The 26,398-nt window shown below is 44.5% G+C and overlaps 1 protein-coding gene across 1 annotated transcript in view; it reads right to left on the reverse strand.

The window, feature by feature from the left end:
• Positions 1-3,711: 3,711 nt before the first annotated feature.
• Positions 3,712-26,398, reverse strand: part of LAMB4 (laminin subunit beta 4) — a 46,978-nt gene continuing 24,291 nt past the window's right edge. Inside the window, 18 exon segments of the mRNA XM_035549313.1 lie at positions 3,712-3,851; positions 5,296-5,449; positions 6,487-6,663; positions 6,908-7,046; positions 7,483-7,690; positions 9,504-9,657; positions 11,603-11,806; positions 12,727-12,932; positions 16,046-16,206; positions 16,581-16,956; positions 17,851-17,947; positions 19,162-19,194; positions 19,196-19,383; positions 20,395-20,619; positions 22,475-22,632; positions 24,199-24,430; positions 24,685-24,828; positions 25,984-26,161. Coding sequence (XP_035405206.1) covers positions 3,712-3,851; positions 5,296-5,449; positions 6,487-6,663; positions 6,908-7,046; positions 7,483-7,690; positions 9,504-9,657; positions 11,603-11,806; positions 12,727-12,932; positions 16,046-16,206; positions 16,581-16,956; positions 17,851-17,947; positions 19,162-19,194; positions 19,196-19,383; positions 20,395-20,619; positions 22,475-22,632; positions 24,199-24,430; positions 24,685-24,828; positions 25,984-26,161 — 3,174 coding nt within the window.

Here is a 26,398-nt window from a genome sequence, read left to right on the forward strand (position 1 = left end):
GCTGGGGGGGCTCAGCACCCCGCAGGGAGCTCCCACCGCTGCTGGGGGTGGATGGAGGGGGCCACCCTGCCTGGCGAGGCTGGTGGTGCGGTGAAGGGCCACAGCCACCGCGTGCAATGCTCGATGGCCACCAAGCAGCCCGAGGGGCCACCAGCCTGTTTGCCATTAGGTTGAGGCCACCGAGCAGCCCGAGGGGCCACCAGCCCGTTTGCCATTAGGTCGAGGCAGTGCTGGGATGGAGATGGTGGGGCGAGGGGGGCAGTTTGTTGTTTCAGGGGGATCTCGTCCGCCTGCCTGTCCATCTGCGTTTGCCCTCCTGCTGCTCTCAGAAAACGGTGAAGCCGGCGTGGAGGCTGGAAATGGAGGTCTCCAGAGCACAGCCCTGGCTTGGCACACACTGAAATGGGCGCCCAAGTTCACACGTGTGAGCTTTGCTAGTGCACGCGTAGCGCGTGAGCTGGTGTGTAGACCTTCACCAGGTACCGGGAGTGCCTCGGGAACACTTTGCCCTCGCTGTTTGCAGTCCCTGAATGGAAACACGCGGCGGGCTGCGTGTCCCTCAAAACCCTGCCGGGTAGGTAAATATGCTCGCTCTCGTTTTACAGATGGATAAGCAGAAACAGAGAGATACCGAGCGACTTGCCCTAAAGGTTAAACACCACGTCCGAAACATAACCCAGGGCCCTCGACTGAAGAAGCGGTGGCTGTGTTTCATTAAAGATACCCAGGAAATTAAACCATTCTAGCTGGCAGGGCAGGTATTGTTATTCTAAACCTCTTTTGCAACGTGGTCTTTTGAATTCGCAAAACTCATAGAATTTCACAATCCTGTCGTGTAAATCACAGCTCGGCTTTGCATTTAAGTATCAATACAACAAATAGGATTGCCTTTCTCAGAAAAAATGTTTTACTCTGCTTGGTTGGCGAGCTGCTCCAGTAAACAGCAGAAAGTCAGCAGTGCTCCTCAGCATCCTCCCTGTGCCTGTGCAACAGCAGCATGTTTCACTTCCACTGGGTTCTTTCCTGTCCCATATTTTTTCAATTTTTTATTGAAATATTCTCCTCCTTATTCTGTTTCTTAGTCTTGTAGAACTTCTGTCCTCCCCTGAATCTAAATGGGCTAAGCTTGCTCTGTGGAGCACTTCATGCTGCTGGCATTGCTGGTATTGTGTTTCTGTGTGGCTGGAAGTTTCCTCCAAGAACCACGTTCGGAGTTGTCTCTGACCTCAGTGGGACCCGATTTATCGCCTGTTCTCTTGTACCACCGCAGTGGTTGAATGCCCAGCAAACAGAACTGGCGAAACCATATTTGATTAAATGTCTGTGATTGTGTGTGGCATTGGTTAAATGTTGTTTGTATTGTGTTTGATATCATTGAAGTCAAAATGGTGTATAAGAAGATACCTATTTCATTATTTTTTTTTCAATAAACATTTTTCGGAAGCCACTTCTATCCACAAGAAAGAACTGGGAGGAAGAACTACAAACAGGTGGTTTTGAACCAGATCAAGCATTTTCACAGAGACTGACTTTTCAAAAATACTTTAAAAGGTTTTGTGCCGCTTCCAGCGGGGAATGCTACCCAGTTTTAAACCTCAGCAGTTGTCACAAATGGACCTGGGGGCCTGTGGCCACCCATCCCACTTGGTTGGTGTGCTCTGAGCACACAACTGGGACTCCGTGCAGGCTTTCTTCTTCCCATTCCTGCTTTTCTCCCAGCAATTTCTGTTCCTCCCGTGGATACATTTCCTCTCCAGGCCTGTTTTACTGCCTTGTGTTCAAGGACATTTCATCCTGGCAGCCATGTGACAACTACCTCACTGAGCAGCCCAGCCAGCAGTGGCATTTTAAGATGAAATTTGTCAGCTTTCTGCTTGTGAATTCAGATTTTTAAAGCCGTGAATGAAGCACTTTTGTTTTATACACAATTGAAATTTTAACGTGAGAGCTCCGGCTTGCCTTGCTCAGGTGCAGTGTAGCGGCCACATTTAAACCTGCAGGAAATCCGAGCTCCTTCCCTGGCATTACCTGGAGACCTTCACGTGAGCACGTAGCTGAGCTGTGCCCTCTGGCTGTTAGAGGTGCTCAGTTTAATTATGGCAAAGTCAATCTGTCGTACGCTCATCTGATTACAGCCTAGTGACTTGCGAAGAAACCTTGCACCTCACAGGTGGTTTTTTTTAAGTGCTAAAATTCAGGAAAAAAATGTAAATTCTGCGCACACCTGCACTGAAGTGCCATCGCTAGATTAGATCAAGGTTTTGATTTGGCAGCAAAGTTTTTGATTTTCACAGCAGGAGCTGCTACACGGGTAATCACGTGGCAAGCACGCACTGCTTGGCGCTCCAGGAACATCCCTGAGATCTCCTCCACGCCGGCAGCTCCCAGCCAAGCCCCCCACCACGTGCAGGCGCTGCTTTGGCTCTCCTAACTGCGGAGGTTTTATCTCCCATGGATCGACACGAGGCTGCCCTCAGGTAAGGCTTGTTCTGGATGTGCTGCTGGCACAGGGCTGCCTCGGGGCTCTCTGGGGCCGGTGTCAAGCAGTCCAGACGGGGACAAGGTGACTCCTTTTTACAGAGGAAAAGCCAGCGTTACTCTGCTCAGCTTCCAGAATACCAAGGGCAGGATTTCGAAATGGAGGCTTTGCTCCCTTCAGCCTTTTTTAAGCCCTAGCCCTGCTGTAGTATTTACCTGTCCCCAGTCTCCTTGTTATATCAAACACAAGCTCTAAACTAAAATTTAGGACAAATCCTGTGGTGTTGTGTATGGCTACGAGACACAGCTGTGTGAACCCTGACTCCTGTGCAGCACCGTGTGCGGGCTGCATTGATGAAAATCACGGGCAACCCCTCGCTGAACGTACAAAAAAGAGGTATTGCAGGAGGGAAAGCGAGTTTGGAGCTGATTTCAGTATTGAGCATCTGTGCACTGCCATCCAGTGGGCGCTGGGGACTTTGCTCCCTGTCACCCACCTCTTCAGGTGGCCCAGCATTGCCGAGAGGTTTTGGCAAACATATGGGGACCCCCTCATGTTTTGGGGAACATATAGGGACCCTCTTATGGTCAGGGGTTGCTGGTGGTCCCTGATCTGCCTCAGCAAGGCGATGGGGATCGGGGAGAGGCAGGACTGTGGGGGCGATGCTGGCTGTCAGCAGGGATGGCTGCAGAAACCCATCATAAGTGGTGCTCAGGGACATGGTTTAGTGGGTGACATTGGTGGGAGGGGGATGGTTGGACCAGATGATCTTGGAGGGCTTTTCCAACCTTAATGATTCTGTGATCCTATGATTTACATGGCCCCATCGCTGTCCCCGCGCAGCCCCAGGCTGTTGTAGGGTTCAGCAGTGAGACTGAGGGTGTTGGGAGGCTGTCTTTGAGGCACTTACCTGGTGGTCTCTTAGAAATCCCCCTTTTGCATTCCCACCCCAGGCAATGAGAAGTCCCAGGCTGCGGGCAGCAGTGTGTTTTTGCGATCCCTCCGGGACAGCATCCTGATTACTTCATCAGGTGTTTTATTAAAAGGTATTTCCTCTTTCCATATATACCCAACCAGGTTAAAAAACAAGAGAAAGTTACATTATTCCCTGTGCCAAAATACTGCATACACCTTCAGATTTATATACAGAGGACGGCCACCCCGTGCTGGGATGCTCAGGAGGTGGCCAACAGAGACCTCAGTTGCATTTTACCTCATGGTCTGCTCAGGCCTTAGCTTTTGCATGTTGCATACTTGCTTTCCTGCTCTGTAATTTCATTTGTGATGGCTATCACTTGTTCCTCTAGTTGTCTGAGTTGCTCTGCCTTGTCTTGCTTGGTTTGATTCAGGTCCTGAAGCTTCTTCTCCAAATCTGTAAGAGCAAAGTGACATGCAGTGATACACATATTAATTGTGTAAGTAAAATCCAGGGATTAACTGTGCTCCTTTTCCCAGCAGTTTTGGAGGCAACAAGCCCATTTCAAATGGGGAATGTTATATATGCAACTGGAGGGAAAAGCCTGGCTTCTGGACAGCAAGAGAAACATGACAGCCTTAAAACAGCTTTTTTTTCAGCACGTGCTTTTGTCCATCAGCTAGGATGGGGCAGGACACGGAGCTCTTAAAGCAGTTGTTTAAATGGAAACACTGAGAGGAACAGTGTGTCCATCGATGTGCGTAAAGCCTAGAAAAATTGGATGTAATGGGCTTAAGTCGTCCTCCTTCACTGTTTTTTTGCTGGTCCCTGTGAAGCTACACCGATGAGAACATACTGTTAGTGAGTCAACAACACATTATTCACCGCCTGTTTCCAATTCATCTAGCACCTGGGTGTTTGGAGAGACTGGAGTGCTTTTAAAGCTTCTTCTCAAGGTATCTGCTCAAAATACTCATTCAGCTCCTGCCCTGAAGGATTTGCTCCCAGACTGCAATTTCTGCTTCAGTTCTGCTCATGTTACATGGTCGTTTTGGATGTTGAGCAGCAGCCTATGCTCAAGGATTCCCAGTGGAGTTGCTGAGACCTTCACTACGAGCAGAATTAGCTCCCCCCCGTGCAACTACAGGAGCTGTACTGGAAGTTTGCCTTCCTGCAGGTCCCAGACCCTCACCCACCAGAAGGGGCAGGGTGCCAGATCCTGACATATGCTGGCCCCTCAGTGTTAGCCACAGATGAACCCCTAACCTAAAATCAATGTTTTTTCAATGTTTTCCTTCTCAGGCAAACCTGGACGGACAAAGTTACCTATCTGCCCAGACTTTCTGTGATCAAAGCAAGGAATTGAGGCCAGGGGTGTTTAACTGACACCCAAGATGCAGTGATTTGGTCTGCACACTTTTTTGATGGAAAAACAGTTCCATGCAGCTCTCTGTAACACAAGTCATCACACTGGTAGTGTAAGAAAAGGCAGAATACAAATGAAGGATCGAAAGCCCAAATGTCCAAAGCAAGGACATAAATCAAAGCTCCCAGGTAAAGCTGCAGCTAAGTTTTTTGGAGGCCCTTCTCTGACAGCCTGGGACAGGTTGCACAGATTTTGTGCTTCTCCTATTTTTCCACTGCCTGAGTCAAATCACTGCAAGTCTCTCTGTGCACACTTCTTGACCTCTGCTTATAGCAACCAGTGTATGTCAGAAAATGTACATAAGCCAAACCAAATCGGCTACTTGGAAACTGAGAAGCTTCAAGCAGGGATTTTCACTAGCTAAATTGTTTTAAACCCAATTTCAGGTGAATCTAGTCTGCTGGTATCTGTGAGAAAGGCTTTCAGTTAAAGTTCCACAATTTCTGCTGCTCTCTATGAAAGGGAGAACACCACCTGTTACTCTTTTAATTTTTTTTTCAATCTCTTCAGCCAGTTTTTCTGCTTCTTCTTTCAGCTGCTTCACTTTCGCTAGAGTTGCTTTTGGAGATCCTTTGGCTTTCAGCCTGTCTTGAAGAATGGTGTACTTCCTTTTAATGGCAGCAAATTCCTGTAACAAAAAGCCATTTCTTGGTTTAGGAGCACCTCATAATTAGTCTGGCATACCCAAGGCGATTTTTAGACAGTTTATGAATATCCTGTTTGAACCAAACTTAAAATCTCACATTCTCTTAAGTTAAATAAATAAAAACATAAATAAATCCATACTAAGTATACATTGAACAGTGCTTTGCAAAACCAGGTATAATTTGATTAAACACACTGCCAGTGGAGCAATTTGAAGTGTCAATGGAGGGTGAGGATGTAAAGAAAATCCAGTGTAAGATTTTTAAAGCTTATGCTGTTACTACTTCTTTTGATGGGGCTTGTCTGTAGATTGCATTTTTGCCATGAGGCTTGAATCAAATGTAATGAATTACCTGTAGCATCATTTTTTTAAACAATTTTGGATGTAGGAATATTTACTGGCTACCTCCTTTTCATGCTGATTTAGGGTGCCTTGGAGGCTGCAGTTTAGATTTCTACTGTTTTTCTTATAACCTGGCCACTTAGTTGTGCTCTCCCTTCAGAGCTGTGGGTACCTGGTTCTTGTCACACAGCATTTTAGTAAATTTTCAGCTGCCTCAGTGCATTCTCAAAAACTGGAGCTATCGAGCAGCAGCCAGCCACAACCTCCACATAACTCCCACCGCGATTTTCCCTGAAGGAGAACAGCACAAGATGAATGGCCAGACTGCTTCCATCGCTCACATATTTTAATATTTGGTTTTGTGATTTGCTCTGTTGTGTTTTCTGGTGCCCATGGTGACTACGAGTCTTATACACAGTGTGAGGAAGAATGTCACAGAGTAGCTAGAGAAATGTGTGTGTTTTTTTTCATTCAAGCAAACAGAAGTTTGGAGAACCTCTAGAAACCTTAAAGCAATAAGGAAATTAGACTTAACCTGGGGGATTGCACACTGTGTGGCATAAGGACAGCTTAGAGTTTTGAGGAGAGCAGGGTAGCACAATTACACTTCCGAATCAAAAATACTATCAAACATGTACGCAACCTTTTTTCCTTTAATATGTGACAGAATGGCTTACGTTGTCAATTTTCCGAGCTCGCTTGAATGCTGCTTCTGCCCCTGCTCTTGCACTCGTAGCTTGATTCCTGTTCATCAGCATTTTCGTCTGCAGCGTGGCAATTCCATCTTCCACCTTGGACTGTTTTGCTGAAAAGTCATTGAGTTCATCGCCTGTTTTGTTCAGTTGGTTCTCAGCCTAGAACAGAAGGAGGCTGTGGTTTCTTATGCCATGTCCACCCAGCCTGCAGGGCTTGGTAATGAAGGACGTGAATGGCAACTGATAAAAAAGAGGAGACCCTTACACATTGTGGAATCGATATTGTATCTGAGACACATTCTGGTTTTATTTATTTTACATTTACGTTGAGGAAAATTTGAGATGAACTATCTTTTTCTAAAATGTATGTTGCAAATAAATTAAAAGATTTACAGCAAGATACCTGTGAGATTTGCGTTCTGATTCCTTGTATCTCTTCATTCAACTTTATGAAGGTGTTTTTGAAGGGTCCTTGGGAGCTCACAGCATTTTTTAGTTTCTCATTAATTTCACGCACAGGTGGAAGAGCTTTAGCTGCTTTCCTTAAAAATGGAAAAATAAAAACGTGTGTAGTATTGTGGTGTGGAGAGAAGGCAAAGCATGAACACATTGCAAACGCACCGATGCTCACATGCAGAAATGTTCCCTCAAGTCCACCAACAGCTGTTAAAAGTGTGATTTGTTAGCTGGCAAAGCACGACACCAGCAAGGGGCCTTGTGTGGGAGTGCATTAACTGCTACGATGAAGCTGAGGATGGATACTGCAAGCAATGCTAGTAAAGAAAGGTCACTTATGAGGCATATTTTCTCCCTCCCCAGTTCTGGCTCTTCTTCCTCACCCATATTTCAGCCTCCCAGTGAACCAGGTGTAATGACCCACATGGAAGGATGTAGCTGCCTCGGTCCTTTGCGTTCAGCAGGCAGGACCAGGAGCCCTGGGGAGCTGCCAGTCAGCATGTAAGAGAACAGCCTACTCACTCAGCATCTTGTGCCCCCCCCAGCAGTGTCTGAGCCGCTTCCATTTTCCTGTTTCTCTTATTTGCGTTCAGTTTGTACTTCTGACAGTGGGCCATAATGCTTCGGATTTTGCCAAACATGCTCGTTAGCTCTCGTGGAGTCAGGGGCAGGTTGATTTCCAGGACATAACTCGCCACCTTCTCAATGTCTTCTGGAGGCGCGCTCTCATCTGCAACAGAAACTGAGCTTGGGATGTTCTGAAGTGGAGGCTTCCTCCCAGCGAAATGTAAAGGATCGTTAGGGTTGCCTAGATATTGAGTTATGCGGCAGAATAAAGCTGACAAGCACAGCAAGGGGATAAGAGAATTATCTCCACCATTTTGTGATTTAATATTAACGCTTCCAGGTACTGCTGTTGGTGTTGTCAGAGCTGACTGAGCTGAGGATTTGAACCCACTTTGAACTGGGTTATTAAAATTCTGATGCAGAACTGAACCCATGGAAGGTTTTAAGTCGGCATGAGGCACAGCCAGATGTGTCAGAGCCCATTTCTCCCTCAGTCCCCAGATCAAAGAGGCGCTGGGGAGACCGGGGTGTGAAGGAAGCTTTCCAAGCCAGTTGGTGGGAGTAATCCCTTCCCTGGAGTTGCCACAGCGCTCAGAAAGTGGTTCCTCCGCTGCTTAATGTGGAAAGCTAAGCTGCAGAGGGGAATTTGGGACAGACTGAGATAGGATGGGAATTTACAGTAGGAAAGACATACTTTAGCAAGCCCTCTTCCAAATGCTCTCATCCCAATATGAACTGTGCTAAGAGGTGCAGGTATCCAGGGTTAGAGTAGCTAATGCCTTGCAAAGTCCCATCATCACTTCTGTTTTCTGCTCACTTCCCCTTGTAGACAAGAACTTAGGTGATAAGGCAGTTGAAACATGCTACATTTGTGCTAATGCTCCAAAGTAACTTACCAAGAATTAAACAAAAGGCAGTTACTGTGCAACCAAGAGTGCATTTCTGAGAGCTATCTTCTGTCAAAATACATTAATCTAAAACCACTATGCCAGTTGCTGTAGAGTACAGCAGATTTGATGTAATTGTATGCATTTTAGCTGCTATGGTGCATAAACTTCAATTTACAAACCAAAAATTGATGAATAAATCCTTTACAATTATTAGTAAATACCATATGTCTTCTAAGAAACATAAAAGAAGAGCCAAAGATGAAATTCTCAGTTGCAACCAAATAAAAATATGACACCACTAAGGACTTAAACTGAGTTTTTCCTTCAAATTCGGAAAAATAACTTAAATGTTCCTGAACAAAGGAAGTCCTCTGCCCTCACTCCCTCGCTGTTGTTTGGATACGGAGGTATGAATGCCAAAGGACTGCCAACATGCAATCCTTAGAGAATTATGAGATCAGCTACATTCAAGAGATTATACTAACACAGTTGAACTCCTTTTATGTGCATCTGGTAAAAGACATTTCTGCAATTGTGAGGGTGGAAAAAGTTTTAGGGCATGTATTGTTATTTTGTTATTTTTTTTTGTGAGGGCTGAAGTCCTACCAGAATCCTTTGATTCCACAAGTTACAGTTTTATGGAGAAGATGGAGCAGTTTGTCACTTTGTGTCCTAATTCCCACGCTCCCTACAGAGAGCCTCTATTTATGGGCTGGGAAGAAGAGGGTGGAATAACAATTTGAGGGTGCATTGAAGATGCCTGGGTGTTATATATTGTATGAAATTACATTAGCGGACCTTTTGTCAGATGAACCAGGAACTGAGGGAATTACTTGCCTGCTTCAAATTAAGCAAATTAATAAAAGATGACAATCAGAACATAGCAATCTATGGGAAAATTAATACAAAATACCATCATCTGGGAAAAAAGAAACAACAGAATCAAAAAAAGATGCACAGATCAGGAGGTAGACAAGAAATTTGATATGCATGCAGCTAGATCACTTTCTAGCCATCTATTATGTTAACGTTACATTGAAATATATATATATATATGAGTCAGAAGAACTTTCCTTGCATATTTACCTAACAAGAAGTCTTTCACTTTTTTGATGAACTCCTTTGTGATTTCTTGGTCAACTTCAATCTGGTTCTTAGCTCTCTCCAGTTCCCCATTAAACAGTGAACCTTTCAGCTTGGTGTCTTCCGCCATCTTTCTGATGCTTTCAACCTGGAAATACTATTAGAAATAGCAGTGCCATTTTCTGGAGGCTGTATATCATTGCTTGGCAAGCTGAGCTCTGACAGATACTTTTGATACAAACCTCAAATGGAGTCGCTTGATGTGCCTTTGAAAAACCTGTAGTAGGAGACCACTTTGGGCAGCTCTCGAAGTTGTTAAGTCATGGCCTTTGGCCTTAGAAAAAACCTAAATCAAGCTATTTTTTTATTTTGTGCAACCACTGCTAAGACACAACCACTTCTGTTCCTAAAAGAAGGTGCTGACTTATTTTCTGTTGCAGTATTGCGCCGTGTCATTGACCAGATTCAGTACAGAAAAGGCACATAATTTCATTCGCCTTTTCACGCCAGAATTGCTGCTGAAAATGCACTTAAAATGACACAGGTAAAAAAGCTAGAATTAATGCTTGTCTTTAAAAGTTAAATTTTGCCATTAAATTAATATATTTGATCATTTAACTGAGAACTTTAGTTTAATTACCAAACCCCAACAGTACTTTGCTTTGTTGGGGGCTGTGCTTTGCTCTTAAGGAAATGCACAGGGATGGAGGGAAGAGATTCCCTGTTACCCTAGGCAGCAAGAAAAACAATGATGTTTTTACTTCTGAAACGTCCGCGGGATGCCCATCACTGCTGTCCCTGCATGTACTGGGGCCTCAATGTGTGCCCTGACTGCTCATTTCTACACCTGGTAGCTGCACAGCAATGTCGCGTGGACTCTAACAGGAGGAAATGGATGCCCAGACACCCTGCAGGGAGGGGACAAAGCCACAGCAGAATGATGTTTCTGTTGGAAAATGGCTTTTGCCTATCACTGTAACTGGCGTTCTCTCTGATTGTTAATGAGAACAAACTGTCTTCACTGTCATCTGGGGACTTGTCTGTTTTGCTTCCTTTGCACGTTGCATCGGCCACGCTTTGAGTTATTTTCAGTGCTCCTCTGTAGTAAAGTGGAGCAGCCAAATACTCGATGCCCTTATAAACATTATGGGGGACAGAAAAGCTTCAGCTTGAAATTATCTGCAATAATTCCTTTATGGCAACCATAATAGTAAAATGAAGTTGTATAAATTGAGCTTAATGATATGCGGAGTAATAATATCAATGCAATAAACGTGGGCCATGCTCAGGCTACTGACAAAGGGCTCCATTTGAATCTTTCCCAATAAAAATATAGACAACACTAGCCTCATGCTACCAAATTCCATAGGCACAGGACACCATGACCCATGAGACCTTGGAAGCTGTGAGGAAGAGGAAGGCATTGATAGACATAGTCACTTGGTGGGACTGCTTCTAATACTCCTGGCACTGAACCACAATATGCCTACTGTATTGGGATGGAGTCCATGACTAGGTCACTGCTCTCTGCCCAAAGAGCAGCTGAGTTTTTGTAGATTTGGGGCTTACTACTACATCTTTGCTCAATTTAGCTATCCACAATTCACCCATCCAAATCTAAGCCAGCCATTCTTGCAAAGTGGAAAAAAAAAAAAAAGGACCTTCAGGCAACGACAGACATATAGCTGGTATGGAGAAAATGAAGCTGGAGTTGCCTGACTCTTTCCACTGATTATAAAAGGAGGGTGGGTGACTAGCTGTGATGTAGCCAACTCCATCACTGTCAAGGGAGGTGGCAGGACCCCCATCCTTAGCTCCCTCTCTGATTATAAGTTCTAGAAGCAAACTGGCCTTTTCTGATTCCCAGGAACAGTTTTTCCTCCCTAATGTGACAAAGCATCCAGGGAGAGCAGAGGAAAAGCTTACTTTGCAAAGACAGCAGTGCTGTAGGAAGCACGTAACTCCCTGGGTTTTGAGGGTTTTAGCCCAACTGTGGACTTACGGACAGGACACTGTTCATGCACGGTGTTTCCCAGGAGGGGACCACCCTCTTTCCCATCTCCATCCATTGCATCGAACAAATATAAGTTTGATATGTGTACCTGATTCTCAGGTTCCTGTAGCTGACTAGTCAAGTTAGTTAACAGGACAGCAGTCTCCTCAGCCTTCCTGAAGGCATCGGAGGAGAGGGGAAGAGCTCCGCTGCAGTTTGGGCCACCACAGTCCCTGAGTCCCTGGCTGTCCCGGCACAATGCTCCACCACAGGCTGCTGCAGTGCAGGGCAGGTTCCCTGGCACCCCGCAGATCTGAAATAAAGAAGATGTTAGTGTCAGGACTCCTCTGGGCATCTGAAACAACCTCCTGCGGGAAGGGTGTTGGGCATAATGTGAACATTGAACATTGCATGGGATTTTCCCCAAAAGTCACGGTTTAATATCTCCAAAGATAGGGTCACAGACTGTAACAGGACCCCCTTCCCTGACCTGAAGAATGCGATAGCAGCCCCCAGCTCCAACCCCCTCCTTGCAGGAACCATTTTTGGGGCTCTTTGTGTTATATGTAGGCCTTTGCTTCACTCTGTGGCAAAAGTGTTGAAACCGTCCCCTGGCCATATCCAGTCCATGGGGCATCCAAACCCATCCTGCTTGTTCTGAAGGACCCTGATCACGTCTCACACAGCATGGTACCATGCCTAGACCTCTACATATTTTGACACAGATGTCAGTCAAGGCTAAAGGCCGATGTGGATGTGCTCTGCCAGATGTCAGTGTTGGCTAAAGATGCTGTCAGGTAATCATTGCTGTCCAGCAGAAGGTTCCTGGCCTTCCTGTCCCACAGGTGCTGCAAAGGACATGAACATTCCTCATCCACTCCAGGGCAAAGTTGCTCTGCTTAGGTTAAGCCACTGATGGAGGAGGTTGGTGTCAATTTTTTTGAATTTACACGGAAGTCCTCTTGAGACTACAAAGTGCTTGAGATTGGAAACAGTCCCTCCTGGTGGGCCTGCCCTGGGAACAATAGCTTGCAGAAGGGTGGTAGCAACCACAGCTGAGAAGTACAGCTGTTTCTGACGTGACTGCATGGCTATGCCAGGGAAGTGGCCTTTTCCAGGTTTAAAATGCATGTAATCACCCTTTTAAAATAAAAACTAATAGCAGCATCAAAAAAAAAATACAAAAAAAAAGTAGTTTTTATTTAGCTCCTGTTAAAAACCCACAGTACTTACCTTTTCATTTAAGTTTTGGATGTCAGGGATCTTGATCATCTTGAGCTGCTCCAGCACATTGCTTCCTTTCAAGGCCTGCTGGCCCATCACAGCGAGCGTGCTGTTCCTGGTGTATTCAGAGTATCTTATGACTGGGGTTGTCCCACTGCTTTTCTGTTCTGCCAGCAATGACATTTCAAAGTGTTTCCTAATGTTGCTGATGGCCTCTATAGCAATAGAAATAGTGGTTAGTACTAACTGTATTTTGGTTGCATTTAATTCAAGATTATTTAATTAATTAATACTTTTTTACTTAATTACTTAATTAATACTTAAATATACTTAAATACTTAATACTTAAATACTTAATTAATACTTGAATTCTAGACAAATGGTGAATGACGGGTAACTCAGTCTGTGTCACTGGTGGTTGATGTGGGTCAGCAGGGAGGGACAGGAACTGTGATTTCCTCAGTCCAATTTTTAAATCCTTTATTCAGCCAGCTACCAAGCAGGAATTGATACCCATTAAACCTTCTAAAATAGACACAAATGCACTGGATCTTGTGTTATTCTCCAGAATCGAAGTTTAGGCAGAAAACTGTTCCTGCTAGTTGTGAAACCTATGAAATGACCAGGTCTGGGACTGTGACACAGGAAAGCATTTGTCCTCTCCTTGGTCAGCATAGTACCCAAAAGTTAAACAGTCAGCTTAACTAAGCCCAAACTGTAGATTACAAATGGGAATTTATGAGTTTTCTTTGGCTCTGGAAAAATTCAGTTGCAGGGTTGATGTGCTAAAAAAAAATGCATTTCCATGATAAGCCTGTAGGCCAAGCAACAAACATTTTCTTGTTTACTTAGTGTAACCTTTTTCTCTAGTAGAGACTCAAAAGGCATGGAGAATATTCATTTTATTTTATTTTATTTTATTTTATTTTATTTTATTTTATTTTTAGCCTAAAGAAAGGACTCAGGACTTTTGTGAAACTCACAATTCAAAGCTGCTGCTGTCAAGGCTTCCCGGATCTCCAAGGAACCCAAAGTTTTCTGGACATCCCCAGGCAGAAGTATGTGCAATGAGCCAGAACTGATGTGTCAGCAGTGAAAAAGCATTAGAGGTCATTGACTAGCGACCCTCTGTGCTGATAATGGCTCAGTTACTGGTTGAAGTCAATAAGAAGAATCTCATCAAGTCCTGACTGCTTTCTACCAGGCACTAAAGCTCTTGGCCTTGCTTTGGCTGAAGCTGACCAATGTTTAATTACCATGTGGAACTAGGGCTGTTTGTTTTATCTTGTAACTCTTGGAAACAACGTACAGTTTCAAGTTAGATACTAATATAAAATACCTGGCAAGGGGCTGCTGTGACTCCATATCTAAGCATGCGGCTGTTTTCTATGCAACATTTCCATTGCAGGAATATTTTACAGTGGTTCAGCTCTTCATTAAATGGCCCAAATATATTTTTCATGCTTGGTTTGTGATGGAGCTGTAGAGTTTCCAAGTTCCTTTATGTTAAACATAGCTTGATTTACAGCCTAGGAAGCCACACTCACCACACTACCACGCCACAGTGGCTGCAAAGCCAGGGGCCAAGGCTGGAGGAGGTAATTTAATGAGATTTCATAAGCTGCAAGCCTTCTTTTAAGGACATGTTTGTTTTGTTTTTTTCCAGGGATTTTAATTCATCATTAGATCTTGACATTTCCAGGTCAGACAGCTGAGTATATGCCCATGAGGAGCTCAGGAAGAGTCCTGAACTCATTTCACTTGATCCTCTGCAAGGAGAGGTAGGTAGGAGGTAGGTAGGAGCCCATTCCCCATGTGTGTCTAGAGCACAAGTGTCAAATGCGCCCCAGATGGGGTACAGGGCATATCCTCCATCCTGCTCTACCCCACTTGCTTTGGTCAGGACAAAGCAGGCAGAGCCATAGCCAGGATTTGCTGCTGGTCCTGGAATGAAGAAAGGAAGAGGGAACCAGGCTTTCTCCCAGACATCAGGGAAGACAGTTGTCCTGAGGGAAAAGTAATTTCTGTGCTGCTAGATGTTTGGTAGCAGGACCAATGAATATTTGTGGTTCTGACCAGCAATTCAACTTATATTCAAGGTCTTCCTCTCCCCACACCCCCATGTGCTTTTTATAGGGCTGTTTATCTGCCTCTGGAAGCCGAAAGATGAAGCAGAATTGGAACATCACCAGAGAGCACCACAGATGCTTCAGCTGTGCATCCACTGATCTCACTGGGATTTATTGTCTCTCTGCCTTCCTGCCTTTCTCAGAGTCAGCACAAGACCCGATCAAACTGGGACTCAGTGCATGGGAGAGCTGTGCTGACCTCTCGTGCAGGATCCGAGCGGAGGAGACAGTTCTGGGGGCACTGCCAAGCACAACGGTGCAGGGAGCCCTAAATCTTAATGAATCCCTCTTTTCCCCTCTTCCTTTCCCTTGGCTTTACATTCCGTTGACCTTTCCTTCATTTTATTCGATCTTTTTTAGTCCAATCTTCTTCTTGCTTGAACAAAACACAGAGGAACTCAAAGTGGGGGTGCAGTGCCTGTAGCTGGTGTCTTCTGTGGTGCTTACCATGTCTTCTGGGGGTTTGTATCTTGGCAGCCATCTCTTTGGTCATTTGGTAGAGTGTACACTGTTGAAAATCTGCTGTTGTGGATGATCTAGTGTCTGCTCAAGATCCCTGACTGATACATTCCCATCTTTCTCCAGAATTCAGCCTGTGACACTGTTATTACTGCCATTAGCAGCTGATGGGAGTATACTTAGCTCAAGCAGAGGCGGTGTAATTATTTAAAAAATGTCAAACAACTCAGTTCTGATTTCACATTTTTTGATGATGGAGAGCGAGTTCCTTACCACATAAAGTAATGCATTTTCCCATGGGAACACTGAGAAGTTGCACTATGACTCTCTGCTTTAATTAAACAAACTATTGCCGTACATTTTTTAAGTATTGCTAAGAGCAATAGCAGTCAGAAGCAGGGAAAAAAAAAATCCTTTGCTCTTCTACTGTATGATTTGTGAGTCTATAATGTGAAACTGGGTGGCCTTTAAATCCTGATGTAAACATCAGGACTCATGGGATTTTTGACTGACATGACCCTGGTGCATGCATCTGAAATTTATGATGCTAGAAATCATGGCATTTTACAACAAAAGAGAGTTTGGAAATTAGTATAATTATGTTCTTAGCATTTCCATTTTTTCTGAACCTATGGAACTAAAATCTAGGGATCTTTGAAATGTGTGGTTCAATGGTTCAAAAAATTGTGAAATTTCATGGAATATGTTTACTTATTCCAGTTAATTACTGGCTGACTTACCTTTGAGGTTCAAGTAATGAAAACTGTGATGCAGATGCACTTTCTGTTGTAGAAGTTCATAGACAAGGTCAGCTTCTTCCCTAATATCTTCAATGTTCTCATTAAGGTCAGGAAATTCATACAGCATTCTAGGAAGGGGACCCATTTGTGCAACTTTTTCTCTACAAGGGAAATGACAGTTGTCAGTAATCAGACTGAAATGTTATTAAACTGCAACTGAGGTACACAATATTTTAGATGACAAGAGTTAAATTTCTAAATGAGCAGAAACATTTACTTGTAATGGCTTATTTAGGAATCTTTTAGGAACTGGAAAATTCCTGCATTTAAGTACATGCCTGTGGGGGGGAAAATATTATATATAAAGATTATTTTGTTCACAGATCTATTGGAAACAGTGAATTAGCACTCCAACATCTGTGTGCTGATCAGAAACAGGATTTGAAGGTAAGGGTAAGCAAAGGTAAGGCTGGTGAAGCCTGGGGGAAGATTGCTTTCTTAGCCAAGTGATTTTAACAGGGCAGTCAATTCTTACTGAACGTAGCCATGAAAATCCTTGATGCCTGTGAGTGCCTCCAGTGAAAGAACAGGATGCTTCAAAATTCTTTCAGTTTCAGAAATGGCATCTTCAAAGGTTTTGAAGCGCATGTCACAGCTGGGCATTCGTCCTCCTTTATCCTCTAGACTTGCAGCAAACCTCATTAGTCCTTGAACAGTCTGGGTGAGGGCAGTAATTTCGGCGTCCCACTGATCAAAACACAGATGACACTGACGGCAAGAGGGAAAGTCTTTCTCGAAGCCACGGCCACACTGGTTGCAGAACCACCCCGTGACACCAGCACGGCAGTTACACGCGCCGGTGGCTTTGTCGCACTGGGGCTGGCTGGTTCCCTCCAGGTTACATGCACATGCTGCAAGAAAGGGACAGCAAGTCACATGCAGTTGTCCCTTCTCTGCAGGAGTAACACATACAGGAGACACAATCGTGCACTTCAACGGTGCAAACAGAAACTGGTTCTCTCTGCTGCTGTTTGAGCCTGCTAGGCTGGGTCTGCAGAGATCAATGCATTATGTTGATCAACATTATGTTGATCAACATTAATGTTGACCAATGGATCAACTTTATCCCGCTGAGCAGACCACTCATGGGGTTTCTTTTTCTTGATGTGATTCTACTGCTACTTGCTCCTTGGACCATGGTGGAGTTTTCCCCCACTGTGTGCAGCTCTGCTCCTCTAGCACTATGTCTCTGTGACCACCTCTCAGTAAAGAACCTTTTCCTAACATCCAATCTGAACAACAAAAATGGACATAAAATATTATTTGGAGACACTTATCAGCCTGCACAACCTGGAAATCAGCACCACTGATCAGAGGAGCTCAGACTAGGTCCCTGGCTTTGGGACAGCTAAAGTCAGGTGAGATAAATCCCTCCTGAAACTTCACCCTGGTACTCCCTGGGGTGGGGAGCTGTCTGTTGAGAGCTGCACTCCACTCCACTTCTGCAGCCTACAGCTAATGTAGACCATTTCTAAATAGCAGAGGGTGAAACCAGTGTTCACGTTAGAGTGAAAGGGACTACATGTCTAACATCTCTTCTTTAGCTCTTGCATCCATATTCACATCATAACTGTAGAGGGAAAAGTACTGATAAATAATATAAACAATTTTATCCATCTTGTACACTCAAATGTGTTAAAGTTTATTTCTCTAGATATAAGTCCTGTCTTCTCTGTGAACGTAAGGGCCAAACATTTCTTTTGCAGCAGTTTCTAGTCTGGTTGTCCCCACTTAGTAATACTTACAAATGCAATGCATCTCGGGATTGCCAAAGTAATTTTCCTCACATTCATCACAACGTCTTCCACCATAGCCAAGCTTACATGGACACTGGCCTGTAAGCTGTAAAGACAGGTCAGGATTAAACAGCTGCCCACACGGAATGACTGGACAGACATTATTTGCTGGGTTTCTTTCTTGCTCTGTCATACAGCTGCATGGGGACTGCAGTGACACAGCTTCCATATGTTCTTTAAACAACATGGTTTATACATGATAAGCCACTTTTCCCATCTTCCTCCTGAAGGCTGTGAAAACAAAATGGGCATGGAGAGCTGGCTTTTCTTTACTGATATGGAAAGTTTTGTATGGTCCAGCCTACAGATGATCTTTGAGAACTCATCCTTTGACTATTATCTGAAAGAGGATTTTTTTTCTTCCTTTTGCAAAACAGATTAATGTCTTATTTTTGCTTGAACAAAGCTTAACATTTCAACTTTTAACTACATGATATATTAGCTGTAACAGAAAACCTCCAGGGTATGCTATGCACATTGCCCTAGAAAATTTATTTTGGAATTCAGCAGCAAAATTAAACTGCAGGGAATTACAGCTCTGATAACTGGTATAACTCAGAAAAGCAGTAGTAGTGTAGTTCTGTCACGTTAAGAGCTACATTTCCTGGGAAAAATAATAAATCCGCTAAATAAACCAGAACAAACAGAAAGCATAATGAAGGGAAAATGTGAAAGCATATCAGCAAGAACTTGGCATAAGGTCCTGGTGCTATGTAGTCAAGAGCAAAATTGCAGTTGTCTTCATGGGGACCACAATTTTAGCTCTCTATTCTGAAGCATTGTTTTATTTTTTCTATGTTCTTGCTCTAGAAAGTGCACAGGAATTAAAGGTGAGAAAAGATACTCTAGCAGTCTGATTGATGATGCATGATTAATGTAATGGTAGCAGCTTCTACTTTATGAAAGGAAACACTTAAAAAAACACATGCAAGTCTCTTGGGCCCAAGCCTGGACTTTCTCTTTCCCTGTACGTATGTGTATGAGGCATTTTTTCCTATATATCATTTTCTCTTCAATTTCTACAATCCACTTTGCAAAGAAACACACAAGCAAAGAGAAATTGCTTGCAAGCAAAGTCACGGTATCAGAACAGCACATTTGATATACTGACTCCAAGCCCAGTTGTAACAACTGCAAATTTCAAAGACTCATTGTTTTCAGGGTGCAAGACAGAAAAACATTCTTATAGGAGCAGGTCCCAAGCATGCCAGGCCAAAATGCCACCATCCCAGTTCCCAGAGAGCAGAGTAGCTTCCTTGCCTGGTTGCACTGGTTGCTTTGGGTGTTTTTTCGGCTCACAGTCGCAGAGCTGACATCCTTTTCTGCTAGCCAGGTCCCAGTAGCCAGGCGCACACTGGTTGCACGTGGCACCCACCACGTTGGGCAGGCAGGGGCAAGCGCCAGTGGCCGGGTCACACAGGCAGGCTGCATCCCTCCCTGGGCACATGGCAGGGAGGACACCTGTGAGATTGCATGTGCAGACTGGAAAAAAAAAAAGGACAACTACTACAGCAGATGCTGATACAGCAGATGAGCAAACAGAATTGTACATAAAGCACAGCTTGGCCTTGAAACGTGGCTTTGAACAAACTTACTGGGAGCTTTTACTGCTTTTAATACCAGCACAAAAATGAAGGTGTAGTGAATTTTGAATCTTATTATAATGAAATGTTGAATATGTTGGATAAGGCAAAACTGATTTACAGTAGGCACTGTACAGTGTGGGAACCCCCAGTTAATGGCAAGCTGAGTAACGTAAGAAGACTTCCTTTTGAGGAGCCAAAAGTTCTTGCTAAACCATTTCTGGGTGACATCTTCCAAGAATGAATGAGGAATTGGTTTGTACTATTTTTCAGAGAATCCCAGAAAAAGTGATACTTGAAAATAGATATATTTTTCTGGCCTGTTGAAATTAGACCTTCAATCAGCCACATCTGTGAAATGGTATTTGAGAAACTTTGGGAAGAAACTTATGACCTGCATGTTCTTGCACTCCTTCCTTTCCTCTCAAAATGCTGTTATTGACAGTGTCCTCATGTGGTCTATTAAATTTCCTGAGCAGTCTCTATTTCTAGCCATATCATCAAAACAACTGGGAAGGCAGGGAGCTCAGCAAGAGGTCATCTGGCTAACTCAGCATTGCTTTTGATTATCTTTGATTTCTTTAATTTTGATTCCTTCCTGAATGGCAAGAATGCACATTTATTTTTCTGACAGCTAATACTGATTTCAGTTCACAAATAATCATTTCCTAGGAGTGGTATTCAGTAGAAGATTTAGAGAGACTTGGATGACAAGGATAGAATTTAATAGATGCCATATTAGCAGCTATATGTATCACTGAGTAGAAATTTATTCAGGACCCTCATATACTGCTCCATTTGTCTGCTTTAGTTTTATCATCCCCTTAGGGGCTAACTTCTCCCTATAGCCTTATTTGTTTAAAACTTTTCTCGCTGATAATATGCAATTGCAGTGCTGTTGTTCACTTACTTTGGCAGTCCTGAGCAAGGGCTGAACCAAAATACCCGGGTTTGCAGAACTGGCAGTGTGCTCCGTGGGTGTTGTGCAAACACTTGATGCATTCCCCGGTGACTCCGTTACAGGACTCTGGGTCAGTCACGTCAATGTTGTTGTTGCAGGGGCATGGTGCACAATCCTCCATGGGGCTTCCTGGGTTTTTGTAGAACCCGCTAGGACACGCATCACACTGCCGGCCTGTCGGAGAGAAAGGTAAAAAACGTGCTGGCTGGTGAGAATTCAAGTGAGTCATGTAATTTTTAATAATAAAAGGCTGCCTGTTCAAATTCAGATTTCGAATGGAAGATACCCATCTGTTTGAGACTGGTGCCTTTTTCCTGTGATCAGTTAAAATTATATCTCCCATACTGCAATCTGTTGGAAACACACCCCTCTCACCCCAAGCCTCTTTTACCAGGGAAGCCCTTTCAGTATGTGTAAAGGGATACCCCTCAGACACCACCTCCAAGCATCTTTTTCCAGCAAAGTATTTTCAAATAGGATAGGATAGGATAGGATAGGATAGGATAGGATAGGATAGGATAGGATCGGATCGGATCGGATAGAACAGAGCAGAGCAGAGCAGAACAGAATAGTTTCAGTTGGAAGGCACTTACAAAGACAATCAAGTCCAATTGTCAGACTACTTTGTGGCTGACCTAAAGTTAAAACCTATCATTAAGAGCATTATCCAAGTGACCGTTAAACATGGATAGGCATGGAGCATCAACTGCCTCTCCAGGAAGCCTGTTCCAGTGTCTAACCACCCTCTCAGTAAAGAAGGATTTCCTAATGTCTAGTCTGAACCTCCCCTGATGCTGCTTTACATCAGGGAAAATGGATGAGCACCTCCATCTCCACTTCTCCTCCTTGGAAAGTCGTAGAGAACAAAACTGTAGTTGGAGTTAGGCCATTTTGCAGGATTTTCCCTGGTGTCTTCACCCCAATGTCAAGGGAAGGTGGGATGTGCCCTATTCTGGAGTGATGCAGAGCCCACCAGACCTGCCTTCCTTTCTCTAACAGAGGATCTCCAGGAGGTCAGAGGAGCTCTGGGAGATTCTGTCCTTGCTTTCTGGCATTGCAGTTCTGTCTGCATCCATCCCAAAGCTTCCCCACCCCCCCCCCCAATCAAGGTGCTACCACTCTGCACTCTCAAAAACCTTTCTGGGCAGGCTAGTGTTACTGGGACCTTGTCCACTGGCTCATCCTTGGCCAAAGACTCTGCTCTTTCACCACAGTCCCAAGGACCAGAGCCTTTCCCAGTCTCCAGAAGAGTGAGCCTGGTGCCTCAGAGGTGACCAAGAACCTTGCCAGGAAGGAGCAATTGGAAGAAAGTCCTGAACTGAGGATATCAGTTGTTTCTGAGGACAGTAATCCCCTGGGTAAGTACCAACAGGGATCATTTTGGCCCTAACAGTGATTCCTTGGACAAAACTGCTCTTCACTTATAAAGGAACATGGCCTAAATAAATATGACAGCATTGGTTTAGTTTTGGCTCCATTGTTGGAAATCTTTGTAATGCCCAGGGGAAGGGAAATAACTTCAGTTCTTCCCTGCAGAAATTCAAGTTAAGTCAATGGGATCTCTGGAAGTGAGACATCAGTTTGCTGCAAAAAATACCCGCATCTGAGATAGCTGGGAATGGCCCTTTCTGCAGTAACCTTTCAAACAGTGAAAACTTCCTTTTTGGTGCCCTGATCTTTCTGATTTGGGTTTCCAATTCTTGTTTCTCAGAGGTGATGAGCAACTGGAGTTCCCTCCACCAGGTACCCCTGGAAAGGGGGACGTTTCCAGAGAGTGACATTAGATTAATTAATGACTTCACTGAATACAAATAGATGAATGCCTTTTTTGAATACTAACTGCACAAATCCCACTTTTCTCAGTTGGGATATTCCCACTCAAGTTGAGTAAATTTGGGCATTAACTTTTCTTATCTATTTTATCATTATCTCACTTGTCATTTCTGAACAGAGGATGGGCAGAGGATCATAATTTTTGTTTTACATCAGTTTTAATATAATCAAAACCAGTCTTTATTTTGATTGTTACCTGAATATCCCTCAAGACAGTTGCAGACTAATTGTGCAGTCTGGGAGTCCTGGTAACAGGAATGTGCGAAAAACCTCTTGCTTGTAGGTGCCCCTGGGCACATGCATGGGCGGCAGGGTTCTCTGTTCAGGGGGTTTCCGTAATAGCCATCCATGCACCTGTCAAAAGAGTCAACACAAAGCAGCAGGAACTGTCAAATGCTCCTTGCAGTCCTGGCATGTGAATCAATTTATATATATCTATAATTAATTTGGGATTCCAGGCCATTTTAATGCTATCCCCATTAGTTGGTGCAGATGTATGCAGCTTCAAACATGCTCTAAAATGTAAAATCAGAGCTGCATTCCCAAGATCTGGAGAAAAACAAAACAAAAATAAAAAATACATTTTCTTTTCAAGGAATATTCCTGAAAACTTTCACCTACTCTGAAATATTTTTAACTCCCTGTGTGTATATATGACAAAATACATGTGAGAGAGGAATACACGTAGTAAGAGCTGGATATGCAGAATTTCTGCGTGTGATATGTGTGATATGTCGTATACATACTATCATTTAGGTTACAGAATCAATCATTTTGTGATTCTGTAAAATCACAGAAAAAATCTGCATATCCAGCTCTTACTATGTGTATTCCTCTCCCACATGTATTTTGCCATATATACACACAAAGAGTGATTGGCATGACATTAGAAAGTCCCAGCATGGGTGAAAGAGCAAATATTCATTCAGAGTACTTAGAGAATATTGCATATTTCAGGCGTGACGTTTATGTAGAAATGCTCTGTCTGAAACGTTCTGCAAACCTGGAGTGATGGCTGCTTCAAGGTGGTGGCATCTGTGGCATTACCCGGACAAGCAGGCAATGGAGCAGCTTCTGAAGCATCCTCAGTCTTTAATCCGCTTTACTATGGCAAATGGGAACACAATTCTGTATATTTATACAAGCCAGTTTAAAAGTCTTGGCTTTCCAATTATCCTCGCCCTGGGTAATGGAACTCCCGTGGAGGCGCAGGGCAACAAGTGTTTCAGTCTCCCATTTTTAATCTATTTGACTTCTACAGCCACAATAGCGAAAGGCCGCATTGTCCAAACGCATTGCTAGAGAAGCTCAACAGGCTTCATGGGGAAATCCTCTTAAAAGGGAATGAAGAGGTACAATCCAGCCAAACCAAACTAACCAGCCAATAAATTTAATTCTGATGTCCATGCTGAATCTGCTGATAATTCTGCAAGGATATAAATGAAAAACATGAGCACTGTTTTGAGCAGAGATGGAAACACGTGGGTGAAGTCATTTGCTGGTCATATGGAAATGATATGAGCCAGCAAAGAGGGCATGTTTATTTAAGCACCTCAGAGATAATTGCAGGTATTAAAATGAGTATTCAGCTCTAGTTTAGCCTCTTGGCAATTTAGAAGCTGGCAGAAAATCTTGTATCACAGGTCTCCGAGCACATAGCACCTGGGCACCCATGTCTCAAATGCCGCTTGCAGGTGGCTGTGCCCCGGTCCATCCCAGAGGATCCGCCTTCCCGTTCACATTTACCCAACAAACGGGCATCTGTCATTCAGCATTGAGGTCCAGTTCAATCCTGTTTTTAGCTATGTTTCCAGTTAAGGTCTCTGATGCATTCATGGGATGTAGGTGGGTCCCCAGCAAACCACATATCTCAGACAGCTGTTTTTGGGGTGAGCGGTGCAGTGCTGCCCATCACCTTACCTTTCACAGCGGCTTCCAGCCGTAAACCTGCTGCAGTTCAGGCACTTGCCGGTCACCTCATCGCAGAGCTCTGCGTAGCCATTACATGGGCACGGGCGGCAGTGGGGAAACCCAAAATACCCAGGTAGGCACTGGCTGCAGCGCTGACCATCGACGTCCTGGCGACAGGCGCACTGCCCTGTCACCTGGTCGCACAGCGAGCTCACCGAGCCTTGCGGGTGGCACTCGCATGCTGGAAAACACCGAGAGAGAAGCTGCATCGTCAGCATGTCCCCACCAACCCACCCATCGCTGACACTGCTCAGAGACAGGACAAGCAACGGGGATGGCAAATTTGTTATATGTGGAAATAATTTTTTATCGCATCATGCATATTAGTGGCTTCAAAGCCCTACAAGGTTGGGGTGTCCATGAAGAGCACCATACTGTTACTGGTGCTGGTACTGGTGCTGGTACTGGTGCTGGTACTGGCTGCCAAGTACTCACAGTAGCAGCCGTGGAAGCCAAAGCCGTAGCTGCCCGCAGCGCAGGTGTCGCAGCAGCGTCCCACGACGTTGGCTTTGCAATGACACTGCCCCCCCAGTCTGCTGCAGCTGGCGTTCAGCGACCCTTGGGGATTGCACTTGCATGCTGCCAGTGGAAAAGAAAATCAAACCAGGCTTGGTTAAAAAAACAAAGGGGTGTGACTGTTCTCATAATCTTGCAGTTTTTGCACTTAGGAACAGGAAGGAAAGAGCTTGATGACCTCTCATCAGGGATTCACTAACCACCAACAGCCATGCACTAGCTGCAGCACTGGACGTGGTCTGCAAGCAGTGCTTAGCCTGTGCCTGTGCATTGTCTGCTCCTTTGTGAGCAACTTGGACTGTCCTACTGAACAAAGGTGGTCTGCTAACTCACAGAGGATGTTTGTCCAGGATGCTCACATGCCAGTGCTAGAAAGCCAAAGTGAGAATCCCATCACTATGGGGAGCCGTACTGGAATGTTTACACAGAATCAGTGCAGCCCAAATTTAATTGAGGGGAAGATTGCAGCTGTGTGGCCATGGCCACATCGCATGATCTGTGAGTGAGGCATCTGTTCTTCTAAAGACAGCACGAACTAAGGAGAAGCTGTCAGGTCTTGGCAAGGATCAAAGTCATCTCCACAGGGAGCTGACCACCAAAGGTGCCCAGAAAGACAATTCCTGATACTGGAAGTACAGAGAAGCTCCATCACTGTGGGCCCAACAACAGAGAAGTTATTTCTGCAATGGGGCCAGGATACTGCCAGGGGCTTCAAACCCCACCTGCCACTGCACTCTCGCTGGGACACCACTGATGTTTTCTTGGAGAACTTGTTTCAGCACATTGGCTTGTGTGCCATCAAGCCTGGAGCTCTACCAGGCCATCCAGATGTCTTGCAGGATCTGTAGAGAGGGCTTAAAAACTCCTCTGTCATTTTCTGGCAGCCAAAAACTAGCCAAGTTGCTGCTCTGGGCAGCTGGTGAAGCTGCTTCTGGTTGCAATGCTCTTCAGAAAACACACAAGCACTGCTCCATCTTGCTGCTCCACCAAGCTCAACATGCGATGGGCTCAAGATCCATGGCTGTTCAAGAGCCATGCCACCCACAGATGTTTGCAGCATGCTCAGGGTTCAATGGGATGTATCCAGCATGCCCATACCGATAAGCTTCACTTACCTACACCACCATGGACTGAAAGCTCTCCAGTCAACATGCCCAACAAACTCAAGGAAAAAACATCAACTGACCAAACCAGGTGTCTGTGCGGGTTGCCCCTTACCGACGGCACCATGGTGAATGCGGGCGGACATGCTCGCGATCAGCCATGAGCATGCCTCAGGCAGGATGTGAGGTCCAACTTCTGACGCAATTTCAATGCAGCGGTACTTTTGGTAGTCATCTAAATCCTTTTTACTGCATAAGTTTTCCACAGAGCTGATTCTGGGAATAAGTCCAAGCTGCGGCGTTAAGAGGAAAAGAAAATATTTTTGCTTAGATATAGTGAAAAACAGAATTTCCCACATTCCCTGACTGTGGTGCGCATGGTAAGGACAGAGGCCTGGAGCACCGGATTTCTAAATCTAAATTCACATTTATTCTGAAGATCTAGACATTCCCCGCGTTCCTCAAATAAAAGAGACTGTGTACAAAAAAGTCAGATTATAATAAGACCTCAGATATATGCTCAGAACTGT

The sequence above is a fragment of the Cygnus atratus genome, chromosome 1 (assembly GCF_013377495.2).
Source record: "Cygnus atratus isolate AKBS03 ecotype Queensland, Australia chromosome 1, CAtr_DNAZoo_HiC_assembly, whole genome shotgun sequence".
Classification (NCBI taxonomy): domain Eukaryota; kingdom Metazoa; phylum Chordata; class Aves; order Anseriformes; family Anatidae; genus Cygnus; species Cygnus atratus.